The 21,382-nt window shown below is 36.2% G+C and overlaps 1 protein-coding gene across 1 annotated transcript; it reads left to right on the top strand.

Moving 5' to 3' along the window:
* Positions 1-3,701: 3,701 nt before the first annotated feature.
* LOC104219532 (uncharacterized) lies at positions 3,702-4,403 on the top strand. Its single transcript, XM_009770225.1, has one exon. The coding sequence runs from the start codon at positions 3,702-3,704 to the stop codon at positions 4,401-4,403; it is 702 nt and encodes a 233-aa protein (XP_009768527.1).
* Positions 4,404-21,382: the final 16,979 nt, after the last annotated feature.

The following is a 21,382-nucleotide window of genomic DNA, read 5'->3' as shown; positions in this document are numbered from 1 at the left end:
TTGGCTAAACAAATTAATACCGAGTGGCAACAACACTAATCTGATTCAACAATGCTTCAGTAAATTACAAAAGCCTGAGTCAAATTGCTACCATTCTAACATGAAACAAATTGACGACGTATATCGATTCGACTATACTAGTTAAAACACATATAATCGAAGCCAAAATCAGACATTTAACAGTATCGAACACATAACTCGAATCATACTGACCAAGCAGAATTGTACTGGGGAATCAGTTGATCAGTCAAATTTGAGGTTCGACTAATTGCACAGCACACACATATACACATTATCAGTAAATATAGAAGAGGGACTTAATCAAACACGTAGGTTCAGGCAAAGTGGACAGGACACAGCTGATAAAATTCAGGGACATAAATTAAACAAAACATGAACAGACCTTTAATCAGCACATGGACTAAAAATAAAGGAAAGAGGAAAACAAAAACTCACCATAAATCCCGAAAAATCAAAAGTCTTGGCTTGGATTCGAACAGGCCCTTCTTGGGGTTGAAAGGACTTTAATCGAAGTGTTCTCACTGAGAACACTTCGACTAAAATCCATTAGACCCTAAATACCTTGGCTCGAACGGATACAGACCAGTGACGAGGAACCCTAGGGTTCCAAAAATCAGATCTGGGATTCATGCTTCCCTGGTCAGATTCGGACCAAACCAAGCATGGTTTGGTCACGAGGGGGGTCTGGGGACTGTCTAGTGTGAAGTTGAGGTCGATTGGTGTAAATCAGGTTCCGACTCGAATCTTCAAATGAAGATTCGAGAAGGTGGGAGGGGATTCAAAGTGTGTGGTTGGTGGATTTGGGTTTAGGACGGTGAGGAGCATCTATGGTGTTAAGGGTGGGGTCACCGGCGTCCATGCCGCCGGCTTTCATGGTGAAGGTATACAGGGGCGGCTAGGGTTTGGAGGGGAAGGGGATGAGGACGAAGGCGGGGTCTTGGATAGGGGGCAGGGTATGGTAGGAGGCTTATATATGGAATGGGTGGGTTGATCTCAGCCGTTGGATCAATCGAGATCAACGACTTGGATCTGAAGGCTTAGGAGAAATAGTGTCGTTTCATCTAAACGGGGTTTGGGTTGGTCCGGGTGGAAATGGGTTGGTTTCATCATGGGTAATGGGGAAGTGATCTTGGCCGTATGATGAGGAATGGATTAACGGCTATGATTAAAAGGCCTTATACGGCGTCGTTTTAAGTAAAGGATTGGCCAGATCTGGGCCGTTCCTTTGAATCCATCAACGGCTCACAGAGATGGTGCCTGTACGACGTCGTTTAGGCGTCTTGCAGAGGGCCTGGTGGGACTGGGTCGTTTGTATTGGTTTTGGGCCTGACTTCATTCGAAATTATGGCCCAAATCCAATATTTCCTTTTTACAACTTAAAAAAAATAAAATTCCTAAAAAAAATAAAAATCATACCAATATTAATTAATACTCAAAAATAACAATTATCACTTGCATTGACATTTAATTATACTAAACACTTAATGGCAAAATACAATGAAGGATGCACACATTTTATTATATTTTCTTTTAATAAACGGATTACGGTTCACACGACATACAAACATATATATTTTTTTTTTGTTTTTTTGTTTGAATAAAGCAATCGTGGGAAAATCACAAATAACTAGCAACAAAAATGCCACGTAAAAATCCAACAAATGTACAACAAGACCAATTGCTATTATTTGTTTCTTTTGGAGTGGTTGTTGCGTAAAACAAAAATCACGTGCTCACATTATATAAGGATGAGTGTTGGCCAGTCATGAATTTCCATATCCAGAAAATAAAAGTAGCAGAGATGTGGATGCTGAAATGGATGTGTGGGAACACTAGGCTGGATAATATTATGAATGAAGATATTCGGGAGAAGGTGGGCGTGGCTCCCATTAACGACAAAATACGAGAAGCAAGGCTTAGATGGTTCAGACACGTGTGGAGGCAAGATGCCTCGGTTAGGAGGCGTGAGCGCTTGGCTTTGGCGGGTATAATAAAGAGGTAGAGGGCGGCTTAAGAAGTATTTGGGTGAGGTGATCAGGCGGGACATGAAGCGACTTTGGATTTTCGAGGTATGGCTCCTGATAGGACGGTGTGGAGGTCGAGCATTAGGGTTGAAGGTTAAGAGGGAGTCGAGCGCTTTTCTTCTTTGTGACGGGGGTGGGACTAGTTTGTTAGGGTTTTGTCTTGGACTGCTAGTGGTGAAAGTTGTGTCCACACGATTTTTCCATTTTTTCATAGTAATGTGGCATTATTACTGGTTGTTGTTATTACTTTTTCATATATTTTTTTGTTCTTACGATGCTAATATTATTTCTTTGATTTTTGTTGTTGTCACGAATGTTGTGGTCTATTTTCGTTTTCTTGAGCTTAAGGTCTCTCGGAAATAGCATTTCTACTCCTTCGGGGTAGGGCTAAGGTCTGTGTATATTTTACCCTCCAGACCCCACTTGTTAAATTTTACTGGGTTGTTGCAGGGCCGGCTAGATCCTAAGGCCACTAAGGCAATGGCCTTAGGCCCCCAAAATAATTAGGGCCCAAAATCTATAAATAATATATATAATATTTAATAATTATGCACTTATTCGTAGAAATTTTAAATTAATTAAAATAGTTATAGCTAAAAGTTTACACATCTTAAATTGTAGTTATTAGTTGTTTATTGTCTTTAGTTTGTCCCAATTTAAATCGATCTTATTACAATATTAGTTTAGAATAATTTTTCTTAACTCATTGAGTGTCGTTGTAGAAAGTTTTTAAGCTATTTTGATAAGTAGCTATTAATATTCTTCCTTAGCATTAAATGACTCTTGAAACATAGTAACTACTAAATGTTTCAACTTATATTTAGAATTAAAAGTGCTAAGAGAAACTGTATAAGTAGAAGAATACTCTAATTAGCAAATTCAATCAGGTAAAAGTGTTAATTCTATTACCGTAAATAATTTTTATATGAGCTACCTCAGTTAAAAAAAATTCAAAACTAAATCAATAAAATTCAACATGATAACACAAGAGAGATTAAACAAATTGGTTAGACATTGACAATAATTAAAACTGATTAAATTTTTTTTAGATTTCGATCAATTATAAGAGTAAAAACAATTAAGGCCTCATTTTTTATTTTTGCCTTATGCCCCATATTATGTCGAGCCCTGGGTTGTTGTTGTTGGCATGTAATTATTTTATGTAGGAATTGTTACAATATTTCCGAAGCAAAGTGATAAAGTAAAAAAAGAAGAAGAATCTACTTCAAAAATTAAAAGAAAAATAAAACTAAAATCTAAAAAAGAAAAAAGAAACGTCTATTTTTATAGCCTATATATATACCACTACATTTCTGGTCCTGCCATTCCAAGTTCATAAAACAACAAAGAAGACTCACTAATCAAAAGCTCTCTTGTTCCTTTTTTATTACTCTATTTTCTTCATCTTCACTTCCTTCTAATTTGCTTTCCTCTTCGAGATGAACATTGTTATAAATAATTCTGCCCTTTTCAGAACTATGGTTTTGCTCCAAAATCACTTCTTCCCTTTGTGTGAGATGCTTTCTTTTATGTAATTTTTAACGGGCTTGGCTAAGGTTGAATTTGCTTATTGCTCGAATTCAGTTGTTAGCCACAATCCCTCTCATCGTTCACTTAGCCTTGAACCAACCAATTCCCATCAGAAAGTTGAAAAAAATGGAGTCTTTCAATTTCAAGAACATCAAAGCAGAGAAGGCAAACGCAATTCTTAGGTACAAAAGGCTTCAAAGGATCACAACCCTATTCCGTGCCATGGAGATTTGCATATTTTTTGTCATAATCTCAAGATTTTCTACTCAGTTGACATTTGTTTCCAAGCTTTTTGCTGAGTATTTCAGGGAACTCCCACTCGCCCTCATTAGTCCCGGGTTCGTCTTTGTGCTTGGAAATGTGATCGTCATCGTTTTGTTCTTGAAATCTAGAGAGTCATATGCTAAAGATAATTCATCAACCAGCACCATAACCGATTTCCATGATGAGTATATGAAAGAATGTGCAAAACACATAACCAATTACAGTGAACAGAGCATAAGCAATTGCAGAGAACAGAGTCTGAAACAGGGGAAACAGAGTATAAATAATTACAGGGAACAGAGTGTGAAACAGTGCATTCTTGGAGAGAGAGAAGTTGGAAGGAAAATTCGAAAGAGCCGTTCAGAAAACTTGCTGTGTGTCCCCCAGCATGAGGAGACTAGACGAGAACTGAGGCGATCGGCGACGGTGGTATGCCGGAGAAATGTGGATGATGAGATGAGTAGTGAAGATTTCAGGCGAACAGTGGAGGATTTCATTGCCAGGCAACAAAGATTATTGAGGGAAGAAGAAGAGTTTTCAGCTGGTGTTTCTTGTGATGCCTAGCTCATAAGCTAGTTTTTGTTCTATTTCTCGTTGAATTTTACTTTCTTAGGCAAATGGAGAAACGTACAACAATCATCTTTTTTTCTTTTTTCTTTTCTTGTTCTTAACACAAGGCAAGAGAACCTTGGAGGATGATCCTTCTCTCCCAACTGAGAATATTTTATCGTTTGTGATATTTACAATAAATCAATAAATACATGACTTATATTCATATATAATTTTTTTTCATTTAATTGTGGTTAATATACACATCATCATCTCATATTATCACTTAACGAAGATAAGTTAACATGATCTTACAATAAACATCAATTTCCAACTTACTTAACTCAGATTATTTTCGTTCATGATCAACAAGAAACAGAAAAATCAAAGTGGCTAAAAGTGTAAACTCGTAATACTACACTTGAATTATAATTTCTTTGTATTGAGCTATCTGCATGGAAGCCAACTCTCATGTCGCTGGCTGCTACGATTACCCTCACTTGATTTCTGCTCTGTTACATTTTCACAAGATCTAATCATATCTTATATTTTACCTACAATATCTTGACTACGATAATACATAAAAGATTTGTATCATATTTTATATGCATAATACGTAGGAAGCTAAGTAACTCAATCCAAAAACTATTAAAATCTCATGATGAGTCATTATGGTTTTAATAATCTCAAAAGAATAATTCTTTTTCAAGGAAGATTAGACATATCACGTGTGACAATAGAAGCAAGGTGAATAAGGTGATGCTGGCCATTCACACCTGTATTATTATTTATTAGCCACTAGCTTTAGCATAGTTCCATGACCTTTTTGGACCCAAAAAAAGTTCCATAACCTCTTTACTATTGATATTATTCTTATTTTTGTTATCATTATTTTAAGATAAAATAACTAAAGGAAATATAGTTGTGGAATATTGGTATATACTATAAAATCTGATTTTAAATCATGCTACTCTTTTAGTAGTAAACTAGTAATATGAGTATTGAATATCATAGATGTATAAGAAAGCATAAAGAAGCATGGGCAAAAGCAGATGTAGAAATTGACGTGGCATTGCCAGCCTTTGTCTTTCCTTCAATTTCCAAAAAGCCCACGACCTAAAATCTACTAATCATGATCAAACCTAACCCAACTTGTTAAATAAGTAACAATCAGCACAATTTAAATGAGAATAATGAGAAATAAATAATGAAATAACTGAACTTTTATACAACAATCCAGGGACCGATAGTACAAGTCATGAGCCATTAAGACTTAAATTTATAAAACTAAAATGAAATAACTACAAGATGTGTTTGGAATGTACATGAACATAATTCGAATCTAAAGCTATCAAGGACAAGTGATAGCCATAATTAAAATGCAGGTACATCTCCAATGTCAGTTTTCGCCATACACAGCAGCATCAACTCCAAGATCTGCACGCAAGGTGCAAACGTGTATAACCGACCATATGTACTTATTAAGTATCCTAACTAAACTCGACAAGGTAATAGCAGCAAGAATTATGAATGATACTCACCAGTCAGTTGTGCAAGTTCTGAAATCCAACAGGTATAGAATAGATATATGATCAAATCAGGAAAAAACACAGGTAAATCCACCTTGGTGCTCACAATTCTTTGTTCTAAAGTGTTCTACTCATTCAACAGTCTAGCATATAAGGAAGGTATGTAAATAAATTAGGTAAACAGCCAAGAAAATTGCAAGTAAAGATGAAATGCAATAATCAAATATCAGTCTATTGCGGCGTGCAACACGATCCTAATAACAATAACCAGCTCTCCCAGAGCTTACATTAATCAGAAACACATCAGTTTCTCACAATCCACGGGTACACCATCAACAGAGAAACATGATAGGGTAACCCTAGGGGAATGGATTTGTATCCACATACAAGCACGGCCAATTCAACGTGCTATCATCCTGGCGTGGTCACATGCTCCATATTATAATCCGTTCGGCGTGGTCACAGGCTCAATATTAACCCCACGGGTAACTCACGTGCTAATAATCACAATCCGTCTAGCGTGGCCATATGCTCAATATTACAATCCGCCTGACGTGGTCACAGGCATAACAACACAATCTGCCTGGCGTGGTCACAGGCATAACAACACAATTCGCTCGGCGTAGTTACAGGCATAACAACACAATCCGTCTGGCGTGGTCACATGCATAACAACACAATTCGCATAGTCATAGGCATCCAATCCAAATCATATAACACAGAAGAAATATACAAGAACACATGTATATGATGAATGAATATCAGATTTTATGCTCCTGGACTAGTATAATGACATGCTAAAGTGTTGGCATATGCAAAGTATGCTATCATAGCTCAAATCGACAATTGCATCATAGATATAGCAATTATCATGCTTATGCAGGAAATTAACCTTTATGTAACCTCAAACATGGCTCAAATAGTTTACAACAATGTTATAAATATGAAAAATATTATAGCTTAAAGCTTAACAGTCAATTCAAAGCATATTATAGCTTAAGTACTACTCCGAGCATGGATAAATACCATGTGCTCGCACATGGTCTCAATCCCACACATATGCGCACCCATAGCACGTAGCTATCACAAATAACTCAGACAACTAGTGCCTCAACCAAGTTTAGATAAGATACTTATCTCAAGAAAGCCAAAACAAACACCGAGCAAGCCAAACAACACTCTAAAAATGACATCCTGCGCATACCAACATCCGAACGGCTCGAAACTAGCCAAAAGCAACTCAAGAACATCAAATAATGTTTAAGGAAATAATTTCAAATGATAAAGGTCGAATCTTTACTCATTTACTCAAAGTCAACCAAAAAGACAAACCCAGACCGCACCTCGGAACCCCACAAACTTACAAAATCTGATAATTCATTCAATTATGAGTCCAACTATACTAATTTCACTCAAATCCGACTCTGAATCGATGTTCAAAACTCAAAAAATCACTTTAGAAAAGTTTAGACAAAAACCTCCAATTTCTCTTTAAAATTAATAATCCAAATGCCAAAATCAAACATAGATTCATAAAATATAATTAAACTCGAGTAGAAAATATTTATTCCAATCTATATAGTGAAAATCGCCTCCAAAATTGCCTAAATCCGAGCTTCCCAACCCAAAATGTGATAAATGAGCAAAGCCTTTGAAATAGAGTACTTAATACACTGCTCTAGGTATACTCTTCGCGAACGCGGAAGAACCATCGCGTTCGTGATGAACAAAAAAATGCACTGCCATAATATGCCTTACGCGTTCACGACAATTCCCACGCAAAAGCGATGCCCACAGACGTCACACTACGCGAACGCAACCTGCGTCTCGCAGACGTGAAGAAGGATTCACCAGCTCCTAACTTACCAGCGCAAATGTGACCTCACCAATGCGAATGCGAAGCTCAAGTTCCACATCCTCCACGAACGCAATTTAATACTAGCGAATACGAAGAGATAAAACAATCCAATCCAAATTTCCTTTACGCGATCGTGAGCCTAGCTCTGCAATCGCGATGCACTGCAGAGACACCAGCAATCAGTAATGCATAATCCATTCGAAATGATCTGAAACTCACCTGAGCCCTTCGAGACTCCGTCCAAACATGCCAACAAGTCCCAAAATATAACACGGACCTATTCGAAGCCTCAAATCTCACATAATAACATCAAAATCACTAATCGCACCTCAAATCAAACTTTATGAATTTTTTAATTTTCAACTTCCAAAAACTCGTACTGAACCATATCAAATCAACTCGGAATAACCTCAAATTTTGCACACAAGTCCCAAATGATATAACGAAGGTATTTCAATTACCGGAACCACAATTCGAATCTGATATCATCAAAGTCAACTCCTGGTCAAACCTATGAACTTCTCAAGCCTTGAAATTGCCAACTTTTGCCAATTAATGTCAAACCCTTCAAGAAATATCCGAATGCAAATCCGGACATACACCCTAGTCCAAAATCACCATCCGGACCTAACGAAACCATTGAAACTCCGATCCAGGGTCAAATACACAAAAATTAAACTTGGTCAACTCTTCCAACTTAAAGCTTCCTAGTTGAGAACCATTCTTCCAAATCAATCTCGAATCACCTAAAAACCAAAACCGACTACTCACATAAGTCATAATACATCATATGAAATTAATCAAGATTTCAAACAGCTAAACGAAATACAAATATTCAAAATAACCGATTGGGTCGTTACAACAACTCTACCTTTTGTTGCTCCTAGCTATTTTGATTTTCCAACAAATCGTCTCTACCTACTTTTATTCCTAGCTAAGACACATGATCTAGAGTTTTTTTTAGCATAATTTCTTTCCTGAAGGTCATAGTCGGATGGGTTAGGCTAGATCATAAACAAATAGAAAATAATAAACAATATAGCTATTGACGTACGTTTAAATGAACCTTCGATCGAGTAGGGATCAATAAGTAAAGGCGGAATTGGTATTTAATTTTTATGAGTTCTAAATTTTACGATAGCACAATTCGGTATTAGTAAATGAGTTCTGAATTTAATATTTATACATATTTAGTGAATTCCTTAATATAAATACACAATTTGAACTAAAAATATTGAGTTCAACTGAACCAATACATGACTTCTAGCTGCACCCCTATAAATAAGGTTGGGACCAAGATGATGAATATATATTTCAGGAAAAATCGAAAAATAAGAACGCATGTTCATATATGTTATGAATTAGCAATATGTATCTGATCCTATCTACATCGGTGTTCATAACCATATTATTAAGCAGATCTCTCTTACTATTAACTATTAAGCCATAGAGGAATGTATAACTCGGAACTCCCTCCAAATATAGTCGCAAGAAGTAAAAAAAAATTTCTTGTTTATCGAAAGTGAGACAAAGAAATAAAAAAATCGTGGTTGCTTCTAATTTCACCTAACTACAGTTCTAGTTAAATGGATTTTCATAACCTTTTAAAAGCATTCCACTATCTCATACATTGTTTTATTCGACCTAACAATCTTATGTTCATAGGTTGCCCGCTTTTAGATGTCAATTTCCTTTTCTTTCTTGGAGTCTTTCTTCTTTTCACCAACCCATTGTTGTCTTACTTCCAATAGTGGAAACTCTTGTAGAAGTAACAAGCATTGCATGTTGCCCCCAAGAGAGTTGAATTTTTCCCCAATTAGCCCTTAACTCCTAAAGTGCGCATTCTTCTATATATTCTTCTTTTTAATTGCAAATATTAATATCATTTATTTTAGGAACAGAAGACAAAGAATCTTGAATAATAATGCTTAATTGGTAAGTATTACTCTGACATTTCTCCTTCCTTTACCACTTGCAAATCAAGAGAGAACGTAACTTAACTCACAGCTGCCAAGCTTCAGAAGGGTTAAGTCTTAACCATCTACTTATTAAACCACAAAATTAACACAATTAACATACATAATCAAATAGCAATCAAGAACTGATACTGATTATTAGGGGTGGGCATAAAATCCGAAAAACCGAATTCCGAACCGAACCAAATTAATTTGATATTTCGGTTTCGGTTTTTTCGGTATTTCGGTCTAATTCGGTACTGAATTTTCGGTATTTCGGTATTTTGGTTCGGTTTTCGGTTTTATAATTTAACTATTTCGGTAAACCGAAATACCGAAATTTGGCCCAAACCCAATTACATATTTTATAGGCCCACACGGCCACACATGACACACGGACACCCACACCCAGCCAGGCCCATCTTCCCCAACTCCCAACCCAAGCCCAATCTTCTGCCTCAAATAATCGATTAGACGATTACCCTATCAGACACTAGTGTTCTTCGACACTTCGTTTGCCCAGTGGGAGATATCATCGAGATAGGGTTTGCTACTTTGCTTACTGCTTCAGCCTTCAGTGCTTATTGCTTAGGAGATATCATCGAGAACGAGAAGAAGAAGACGAGAATCGACTGCGACTCTAGGATATCAGTCTGCGAATCGAGTTACGACCAGTCGACATTCGAGCTCGAGTCTCATCTCATCTTCACCGGTTAACTTCACTACTTTTGTAAGTTTTGTAAGTCTCATCTCATTCTCATGATCTCATCCCAGTACTCGACTACTCTCTGAGGTTTTTGTTGAGATTTAATTTCTGATTTTCTGCATCAAACTATTTTAGGGTTATAGGCGGCGATTTCCAGCTCGATTTGATTCCGGGCAAACAAAGTGTCGAAGACGCTGCTGAGTGTTGTCCTGTTCCAGTCTACCGAGCTCGATTCAATTTCAATTTCAAAGGTATGTTTCGCTTTCTTTTGGTTGTATTGCTGATTGAATGAACTGATGTTCCGAGCTTTTCCCTTTAGTAGGAAAATATCATCTGTATCACGTTAATACTCTTTCTTTTGGTTGTATTACCTTGTTTAGGTGTGATATTTTGAACTTTACCATATCATATTCATATGAGTAACTAACAAGTAACAATAGCAGACTCCTCTCTTTGAAAATCATGAAATACAGTATCTTCTAGTATGTTGGCTTCTAGAATTTCAAGAAAAGATTTAGTCACTCTCTTAGCTTCTCAGCTGAGCTGGAGTTCTCAATGGTGTTACATCAGCTCTATTGTCAGTGACTATCAAGAATTGGTGTAACAATTATGATTGATGTAATCAAGACCTTAGAAACTATCAAGAATAATGTTTCTAAAGCAAATTCTAAGTTACAGGAAATTGTTATTGATATTCAAAAAGTCAGAAAATGATAATACTTGAAGATAACTAAAAACCACTGAAAAGTGAAAATGCTAATCCTAGACTTATAATGTGCACACATAAGAAAACTCATGTTACTTTGGTAGCAAGGTAGATAATACTTGTATTTGTTTAATTTTGTAAGGTAGCGAGGTACTTATTAGTTAATTGTTATTGATAGCAAGGTAGTTATTAGTTAATTTGTTGATTGTTAATTTATGTTTATATTTGTTTAATTTTGTATAGATGGAAGATACAAGTAAAGTAAGTGATGTTGGTTCTACTGAAAGTTTACCTATTACGGTAGATAGTAACACCAACAACATTGATAGTGAAGATTCCAAGAAAAGGAAAGCAATGCAACCTAGGTCTGACGTTTGGAACCATTTTGATAAATTTGAGGTTAATGGGGTTGGGAAAGCACGGTGTCGATATTGTAAACAAGCTTATGCTGCTAATTCATCTAAGAATGGAACAACAGGATTGAAGAATCATTTGCTTAGATGCAAAGAATACCCACTTAAAATTGCAGAAGATAATAGTCAAACAAAGATAAATTTTCAATCTTGTCAAAATGATGAAGGATCAATTTGGAAATTTGATCAAAAAGTGGTTAGGAGGGCCTTAATTGAGATGATAGTTACTGATGAACTACCATTTAGCTTTGTAGAAAATGAAGGCTTTAAAAAGTTTATGAGAAAAACTCAACCACTATTTCGTATTCCTTCTCGTAGAACAATAACAAGGAACTGTTATGAAGTTTACGGTGAATTGAGGGAAAATCTAACAAGTTCTTTTAGAGAAGCACAACCAAAAATTTGCCTAACAACAGACACTTGGACTTCATTACAAAGAATAAATTATATGTGTTTGACAGCCCACTTCATTGATAGGGATTGGAAGTTGCATAAAAGAATACTTAATTTTTGCCCTATCACTAGTCATAAGGGTGAAGAGATGGCTAAAGCTATTAGGGATTGTTTGCTTGAATGGAAATTAGACAAGGTTTTCACTATTACTGTGGACAATGCTTCTTCAAATGAAAGAACTTGATGCTTCTGTGACACGTGTTAGAAATATTGTGAGGTATGTGAGATCTTCGCCTGCAAGGACCTTAAAGTTTAAACAGTGTTGTGCACATGTAAAGGTAGAATGTACCAAAACGTTGTGTTTGGATGTTCCTACTAGGTGGAATTCCACCTATTTGATGTTGGATACAGCACAACACTTTGAAAAAGCCTTTGACAAGTTGCATCTTTTTGATGATGGATTTTCTGCATATCAATGTTCTCATCTTTGTGAAGATGGTGGTAATGCAGGTCCTCTTGAATCTGATGATTGGGTGAATGTGAGGAATGTTATAGAGTTTCTTGCAAGATTTCACGAGCTAACTAAAAAAGTTTCAGGTTCACATTATGTCACTTGTAATTCTCATTTTGAGGATGTATCTGAACTTTATTGTCATTTGAAAATGTGTTTAGCTAGTGAGGATGGGCATTTGAGAAAAATGGCTGAGCAAATGCAAGAAAAGTTCAAGAAGTATTGGGGTGAGCCTAAAAAGATGAATAAAATAATTTTTATTGCTTCCGTCTTGGATCCACGTAACAAATTTGAATATGTTGAGGGAGCACTTGAAGAACTTTTTGGGGAGGAAAAAGGGAAGAAAATAAATGTTGAGGTGTATGCTTATATGAATTCTTTGTTTGGGGAGTATCTAAAAAAGTATTCAACCGAATCTTGTCATCAATCTCCATCTAGTTCTACTTCATCTAACAACACATCTAATACACCTAGTGGGAGTGTTATAAGTGCATCAAAAATTAGGACTAAGCTTAGCTTAAAGAAACAAAAGGAAGACAATGGAAGTGGGGGTGCTAAATCGGAGTTGGATAAATACATTAGTGAAGAACAAGAGCCTTTTAGTGAAGAATTTGATATCTTGAGTTGGTGGAAAACACATGCTCCTAGATTTCCTATTCTTTCGGAGTTGGCTCGTGATGTGTTGGCAATTCCAATTTCTAGTGTGGCGTCGGAATGCACGTTTAGCACTGGTGGCCGTATTCTTGATTCATTTAGGAGTTCATTGACTACTAAATGTGTGCAATCTCTTATTTGTGTTCAAGATTGGATTAGAGAAGAGAAGAATCCTATTAGTGTTGAAGAAGACTTGAAGTATCTTGAGGAACTCGAGCTTGGTAAGCTTTAATATTTTGTTTGTATTTTAATTCAAAATAATATATCATGCCTTTTCATTTGTATGACATATTTGGTCGTATTATCTTTAGATATGGAAAATAATGGAAGCACTACTAGCATTGTTTGATGTATAGTTGCAACTTGCATCTTGAGGGGTAAGTTTAATACTCTATTTGTTTGGTGATAATGATATACTTAATAGTTTGTAGTTTTGTTTTATTATCATCAAACTATAATATTCTAACATATGATTTATATTTTTTTTAGGTTCAAGTTCAAGTGCAATCATGCCCCGTGCTACTGCTCAACGCTCCGATAATTGGGAATACTTTGTGGTGAAAGAAGATAACGGAGAAGTTCGCAAGTTTGTTGTCTGCAGACTGCAGTTTGGACTGCAGTTTAGCATCTGCAGACTGCAGTTGTGCCTATTCTTTCTGCAGTTTAACTGTTTAACAGTTTTAAGTGTTCAGCTACCATGAGTTTAAGTTTGGACTGTGTTTTTAACTTTTTACTGCACTGTCAGTTTTAAGTGTTAACTATTAAGTTGATTGCTAGATCTGGCGTGCAAGTTTGCATCTGCACTTGCCAGATTGTGAAATTGTTGTCTGCAAAATGATATGCTTTCTTGTTTCAGGCTTTCAGCCATGAGCCATGTGCAGTTGTGCACATTGTGCAAAGTGCAAACACTTTAGAATTTCGATTGTGCAAACACTGCATTTGTTGGACTGTTTTTATTGCACTGGGTTAATGTGTTTAGCATCTGCAGACTGCAGTTGTGCAAGTTAGCATATGCAGTTTAATTTACTGTTTAACAGTTTAAGTGTTCAACTGCCATGTGTTTAAGTTTGGACTGTTATTATTGCACTGTGAGTGTTAAGTGTTAACTAATAAGTTGATTGCCAGATCTGGCGTGCAAGTTTGCATCTGCAATTGCCACTTGCCAGATTGTGAAGTTGTTGTCTGTAGATGCAAACTTGCAAATTTGTGCTTCCTCTTCCAAATTTGTGCAAATTTTTCAGTGTTTTCAGTGTGCACTGTGCAGGCTTTTCAGTGTTTTCAAACTTGTGCACATTGTGCAGTTGTGCAAAGTGCAAACATTGACTGAAAAAACTGCATTTGTGATTCCTCTTCCAAGTTCCAATTGTGCATGACTGCATGTGCAGTTGTGCACTGTTAGGCGTTAGCATTTAGCATTGATTATTCAATATTCATTGATTGTTAAACCGAAACCGTACCGAACCAAAATAGTAAATACCGAACCGTACCGAAATATTTTGGTACGGTATTTGGTATACACAATTGATAAACCGAATACCGAAATACCGAACCGAAATTCTTACGTACCGAACCGAAATACCGAACGCCCACCCCTACTGATTATGTGACGTTGGTACTATTTCTAAATGACAATTTTGTTATACCACTTGATTGGTGATCATGGGATACGTTCGTGCTAGCACACTTCGTCGAATTAATCAACAACAACAAAAAAATCCAGTTGAGAAAAACAATTGTGGATTCCTTTACCTCTGGTATGTCTTACGTGGTCTCTTTAGACTTCAAGCATGGAAAAATTTATTTGATCCTGCTCAAGCACCAAATCATGGTAATCTACTATGATTAAGTGATCAATATAGATAAAGAATTAGTGTTATTCAATAAACTGTTAAGTAATAAATCTTATATAAAAGACATACCATGTTGTTTACTCGTAAAACAGTACAATTGAATTTATACGTGGTTTCTAGATAAGTGAATTAATTTGATATTAGAAATAATAGAAGAATTAAATAAATATGCAATACTTAACCTTGGGATGAAGATAAAAATAGCATAAACAGTAGTTTCGGGAATAGGGTCTCTGGGCACAACAACGATGAAATCAAAGAGCATGAAGAATTGTATTAAGTTTTGAAATAGATTGTAGCGCGAGTTTGCCAGAAAGTTCGTCTTCTTTACAATGATAATAGAGCTCACTATTTATAGTTGCACCTAGGGAACAAGTTCCTAGGATCAATCCATTCTTTAATGTCAATTATGAGGGCCATTGAAGAATGTGTAACGGCGGGCAAGAATGCCAAATTCTTTATAACGGGCAACTTACTAAATGTTGTAGAATTTTCTTCATTAAATGCTACCGGGTAGCAGAAATTTATTTCATCTTTATGAGCACCACTCTCTCCGGCAACAGACGGAATAGTTGCCTTCAGTTTTAGCTATCCTTTGCCTTAGGCTCCATGTGTCGCTCCCTTATACGATCACTTACCATAATATATTTTAACCTATACAGATAGCCGCCCTGCTTTCCGGTGTCATATTATTGTATTACCCAAAAGTTGGTAGAAATATTCTTTTTGGTGGGAATTTCACTGATTCCCTCTGAAAAGATTCTGACGGTTGATTAGACGCACGTCTTTCCGCATTTAATGCTCCGAACACGCGTCATCCCACTATTCAGCATAACTTTTGCCGGCTATCGAGGTAATTATGGATGCGAGTTTAGTCGCATATACCTTCACTTATACACATCAACTCCATTCATTTACACTTCATAACACTCTAAATTTTCTAAGGCTTTCTTTACTCAACTCATCTTTCAACTTTAACCTTTCTTTAGCTTCCTTCTTTGAGAGAAAAAACCCTTCCTCTAATAAAAAATTGCCTCCTCTTCAAGATAACCTAGTTCTTCAAAGAACAAAGGCAAGGCTGATGATGTCGCTCCCCCTACGGTGAGTATCATCTTCCCAAAGAACCTGATTACCACCAAAGATTTCGAAGAGAAGTTTCCTTCTGCTAACCCTCGTACATAGGCCGTTGCCAGATACCCTTCTTCCATCCATCCTTTTAGTATTCCTGCTGTGAAGGAAGATTGTCATTGCCAGGATTTAGATATTATCGCTCTTGATCTGGCGGAGCGGGTAACCCTTCCCAAGGAGGGTTTTACATACTTTTACATGTATTCCTTTACTTTGGGAGCATTTTCTTTGAGTGGAGAGCTTGCCTCCATCATTGCGGAGTTCTACCTCTATTAGGTGTGTTTGGCTTAAGTGAATCCTTCCATGTGGAGGACGATTGCTTGTCTTTGGCACTTGTGCCAAGAAACGGGATATGAGTTATCCTTAGCACACATGATGAACTATTATTCTTCCAAAATCTTTCGCAGGGGAATGGTAAGCTTCAACAAACGCTACCACTATGCTTTACTATCTAGCATGGATGATGACAATGACCATGGGTGGATGGAACGGTTCGTTGCAGTTGCCATCAATGATATCATTCCGGAAACGGCTTCATCCTTTCCGGAATCATAGAACCGCACTCGTAAGTTCCTTGTTTAATATTTATTTCATTAGAAATCTTCTAATTATCCTTGCTGGCCCTCCTTCTTTAGCCTATTCAGCAACTCGATGGATTCCACCTAGGTTGAAGGTTTGGACCAGTGGGTCCATAAAATCTTGCATGTCACTACGCTCGAAACCCGCACGTGGAAAGAACTGGACCTTAAATATGGGTGGAAGGCCAAAAATCATGGTAATTTAGACTCATCTCATCTTTGCTCTTTGTGTGAGGAAATTGATTAATCTTTTTTCTCTTTGCCGAATTCAGATCTACCACAGGGCTCAGTTGTCGTCCCTAGGAGGACGTTTTGGCTGATCATGCCGATGCAGCGAGGCTGTTGCAGAAGGCTTTTTCACAAATAGGCATCTTCAGGCTTGCTTCTGGTGCGAGTGCTTCTTTTTCGGAGTCCCTGGCTGGAGAATAAGAAACCAAAAAGAGGTGTTCCTCTGCGACCGGGGGAAAGAATAAGAGGGCACAGAGTACCGTGCCTGAATCGTCTTCTGATGCTGTGGTGTCGAATGTCGCGCCCGAGCAAGCCATAGATACTATGGTTATACACGATGATGGAGAAGTTAGTGATGAGGGGACTTCTCTATATAGAAGACAACAATCCTCATAAACTCAATAGAATGCTCACCCTGTTGAGTTAGTTACACAAACCGGGGGCGATGTCTCAGTGCTCAAGGGGAGTTTGAGATGGTAGAAAATGCCAACTCCCATTCTGTGAGGATCCGATAGGTAATCTCATATTTTAGAATCAAATTTTGTGTTTCGAAGCTTTGAATATCTCATTTTAACCTTTCTCAATTTGCGCGCGCAGTTCGAGTATTTTTCCAGAAGTCTTATATGTTAAAAACTGATAAAAATAAGAATTTTTGCCTTAAAAATTAAATTTGAGTTGACCTCGATCAACGTTTTGAGTAAACGGACCCCGAATCCATATTTTGATAGTCCCTGTCGCACCTCCTTTTTCCCGCGCCCGCGGGGCGCGTGGGGAGTTTTCTCCAATTAAAGGACAGTCGAAACGGGATTTGTTTATTTGTTTCAGAGTCGCCACCTGGGAATTTTGAGGCGTCCCAAGTCACCAATTATAATCCCTGAATCGAGGAGAATATGACTCTGTTTATTTTTCTGCGAACCAAAAATCCTGAGTAAGGAATTCTGTTAATCCGGAAGAAGGTGTTAGGCATTTCCGAATTCCGTGGTTCTAGCACGGTCGCTTAACTGTTTTTATTATTGGCTTAATCATCTTGATTTTATTAAATATATTGATGTTATCTGATTTTACTACCGCTTATACTTATCGTGATTAAGGACCCTTCTTCGAATCGAATTACGCGTACGTATATTCGTGTTACAAATTTAAAAATGCGGAATTGTGTCACGCGTACGTGTACACAATAATTTTTTGATAATATTTTAAGCAATCATTTTTCCGAGATTGTGTTGAATCAAGAATATTTATTTTTATTGAATAGTGAACCGTACATCTCGGGTTTTTATGAAATTGATTTAACGTCTTTGGATAAATCCTTTTACTAAATATTTGTTCGAAATTGCGCGTACGCATAATCCGAATTTTTGCTTCTAAAATATAATCAAGGTACGCGAACGTATCCCTAATTGCGCAAAAATATTTGCAATGATATTAAGGATTTTTCCACAAATTTATTCATACATTTTTATATGAAACTCATGACAAATTCCCATTTAAGGTTTCAAAGAACTTACAATATTAAATGTTGACCGTTGATTATATTTTCCGAATATAAATAATTTATTCCAACTGTTCAAATTCAAAGGACATAATAAAAATATGATTAATACTATCTTTTTTTTAAAAAAATATGACGTATATATATATATATATACATGCCGAAGAATAAATGGCATATGGAACTAAAAATAAATAATTCATAAAGGGAAGGAAATATTTTCGAGAATTTTCATTGTTTACTTAATACAAATTCTATTTCTAATTATCAAAGATGTAAAATGTGGCAATCTATGCTTGTACATCTCTTTTCATTCTCATACACTCACTTTTAATCTAATAGGCCTAATTACTTGTTCACTTTGTTTTATGAAAGTAGATAAGCATCGAATTTGTAGAAAGGGAATTATTATGCAAGTTAATTTAACAAAGTTACATTACATGCAACCCGACTATTTGGCGTAAGCATTCATAACGTTCTGTCATCATGACGAGCTATACCAACTTACTTTACTCATATGATTATACCTGTCATCATACCATATAATAACTTATACCAATCTAAACAAAATCATACTCATTACAAAATATTCTACTAATGTAACTTCTTTATCTTTGCATTTAGCTAATAGTATTAAGGGATGCAATCAATGGTCCATTTTTATGCCTTATTCCCTGTCTTGACAATTTATTAAACTAATGAGATAATGAACTAATATTATTACAAACCTTTATACAAACTTTTAAAATAAGACAAATAGCCCATAGCTATCAAATTGAATGTACTACTAATTAACTAACATGAAACAAAAAATGAAATTTAAATTGATGAACTTGGACAAATAAAAATAGACTTTCAGTTCAAGCTTTATCGACAAGTCATGTTGAATCTCTTTTCAACTTAAAATTTAAAAGACATATACCTGAAAATGGAGGTAGAAGAAGTAAGTTTCAGCAGTTACAGCAGTAACAAATTCAGTAGAATATACTGATAACACAGTAAATCTTATCAAGAATAGGATTCGAAGAGCCCAGATGCACAGTAAGATACTTTGAAAGACTTCAGATTTTAACTGAACAGTGGAATCACACAAAATTGAACATATTCAACACAAGAACAATATTTCAGATTTCAGCCTTTCTTCAGTTACAAATTCAGTTTGTTTCTGATTTTCTGTTTCTGCTGCTATATCTGTGTGTGAGTGTATATGTGAGTGTGCTATTTTCTGTTTTCTTTCTTTAAAATCTCAGCCCTCAAAATCTCTTAAAGATTCTCTCTTAAAAATTCTCTCTGCCTTTCTTTTTCTTTATTAAAATCTTCCCTCTGAAAATTTCTGCCCTTAGAAATTCTCTTCTGAAAATTCTGTTTTTCTTCAGAATTCTGTTTTTTCTCTCTTAAAATTCTCTCTTTCTCACTCAAAAATTCTCTTCTCTTTAACTGTCTGTCCAGCTCCTGTATTTATACAGGGCTGGTCCTAGGCAATTTAAGTGCTTCTTGGACCCCCTTCTTCTTTTTAAAAACAGAAAATCCCATTATGTAAAACCTTTTCCCTGATTTTCAGCAGCCCATTATCCCTTGTTCCCCATTAGTATTATTAACTAATAGCAACTAACATTACATTATAATATACTAGTACTAACACCCTGTTTTTTACTGCTCATTCCCAGAAATGCCCCTGAAATCTTGATGTTATTACTGAAAAATCAGAACCTATAGCAAAACAGATTCTAAAATCTGTACAAACTTAGTTATCTCCTGATTTACAGCTATAACCAATCCTATTAACCTCCTAACACAATTGCATTTGACCAACTTTTGCAAACTTGAATTCAAACTGGACATTACAGCAATATTATACTGAATTCAGAACTAACAACATATTACTGAAATTATCAAAACAATTCAGACTGGACTTAACACTGAACTAGAATCAAACACACACAGGATCATTGTCAATACTGACAATGTCCTGAAACTTTGATGTTCAGACAATAACATATACAACATACATTTGAATTCACTGATTCACAGACAATCATGATTTAATTGACGAGCATTAATCAATTGACTATTTACAACATTTGTCAATAATTAGTCTAAAATAATAGAAGCAGACTGTTTTAGTCAACATTTTCAGAAATGAAAAAATTCGTAATATAATTAATCGACGAACTTAATCGAGTCGATTACACACATTGTAAATAACCACAACCAACAGAAACAATTCACATTCGGATTAAATAGACAGAAATGACAGAATTGATCAAAACAAATATGAAAAATTAACAAGCTATTAATACGGACAACAATACACGTAGAATACACAAAAATAAATAGAAAAATACCTCTGAACTTTAATTAAATTCTGACTCGAACTCAACTTGGATTTCGGATTTTTTTGTTTGAAATCAAACTGACCTTAGTCGAAGTATTTTCCACTGAAAATACTTCGACTAAGGTCGATTAAACCTCAATCTTCATCATAATCTGAACCGAATCCGGAAGTTTGGTATTTTTTAGGGTTCTTAAAAACTCGATTTGGGATTTAACCATTTCTGGTCAGATTCGAGAAGAACCAAAGATATTCTAGGCACGAGGGAGGCCAGGAGGGTAACTGGTGTGAGTTTGAAACAGATCTGGGTAAATTTTTGTTTGGTCCGAATCTTCAAAAGAAGATTCGAGAAGTTCCGAACGGATTCGAACCTAACAACCAACAGATCCATAATTCAGGGTGACTAGGGGAAGCTGTGGTGTCGATTTGGGACTGTTAGGTCTAGATCTGAACTTGGCTCGAATCTTCAAATGAAGATTCGAGAACCTCCAGGGAGATTCGAACCAAGCTGGTAACATATTCGGATAGAGGGTGTTCAGGGGGTCATAGGGTGTTAAGGTGGTGACCGGCGGCGTTGATGCCGCCGGGTTTCAGGCGAAGGAATCCTAGGGCGGCTAGGGTTAGGATTGGGGATTTGGGAAGACGATGAACAGGAGAGGAT

Source organism: Nicotiana sylvestris, chromosome 3 (genome assembly GCF_000393655.2).
Source record: "Nicotiana sylvestris chromosome 3, ASM39365v2, whole genome shotgun sequence".
In the NCBI taxonomy this organism is placed as follows: Eukaryota; Viridiplantae; Streptophyta; class Magnoliopsida; order Solanales; family Solanaceae; genus Nicotiana; species Nicotiana sylvestris.
Note: the sequence above shows the minus strand (reverse complement) of the source record. Positions and strands in the feature narration are given on the sequence as shown.

Excerpts from the sequence above, each read along its gene's own strand:
- LOC104219532 (XM_009770225.1), top strand. The coding sequence starts at position 3,702 with ATGGAGTCTTTCAATTTCAAGAACATCAAAGCAGAGAAGGCAAACGCA.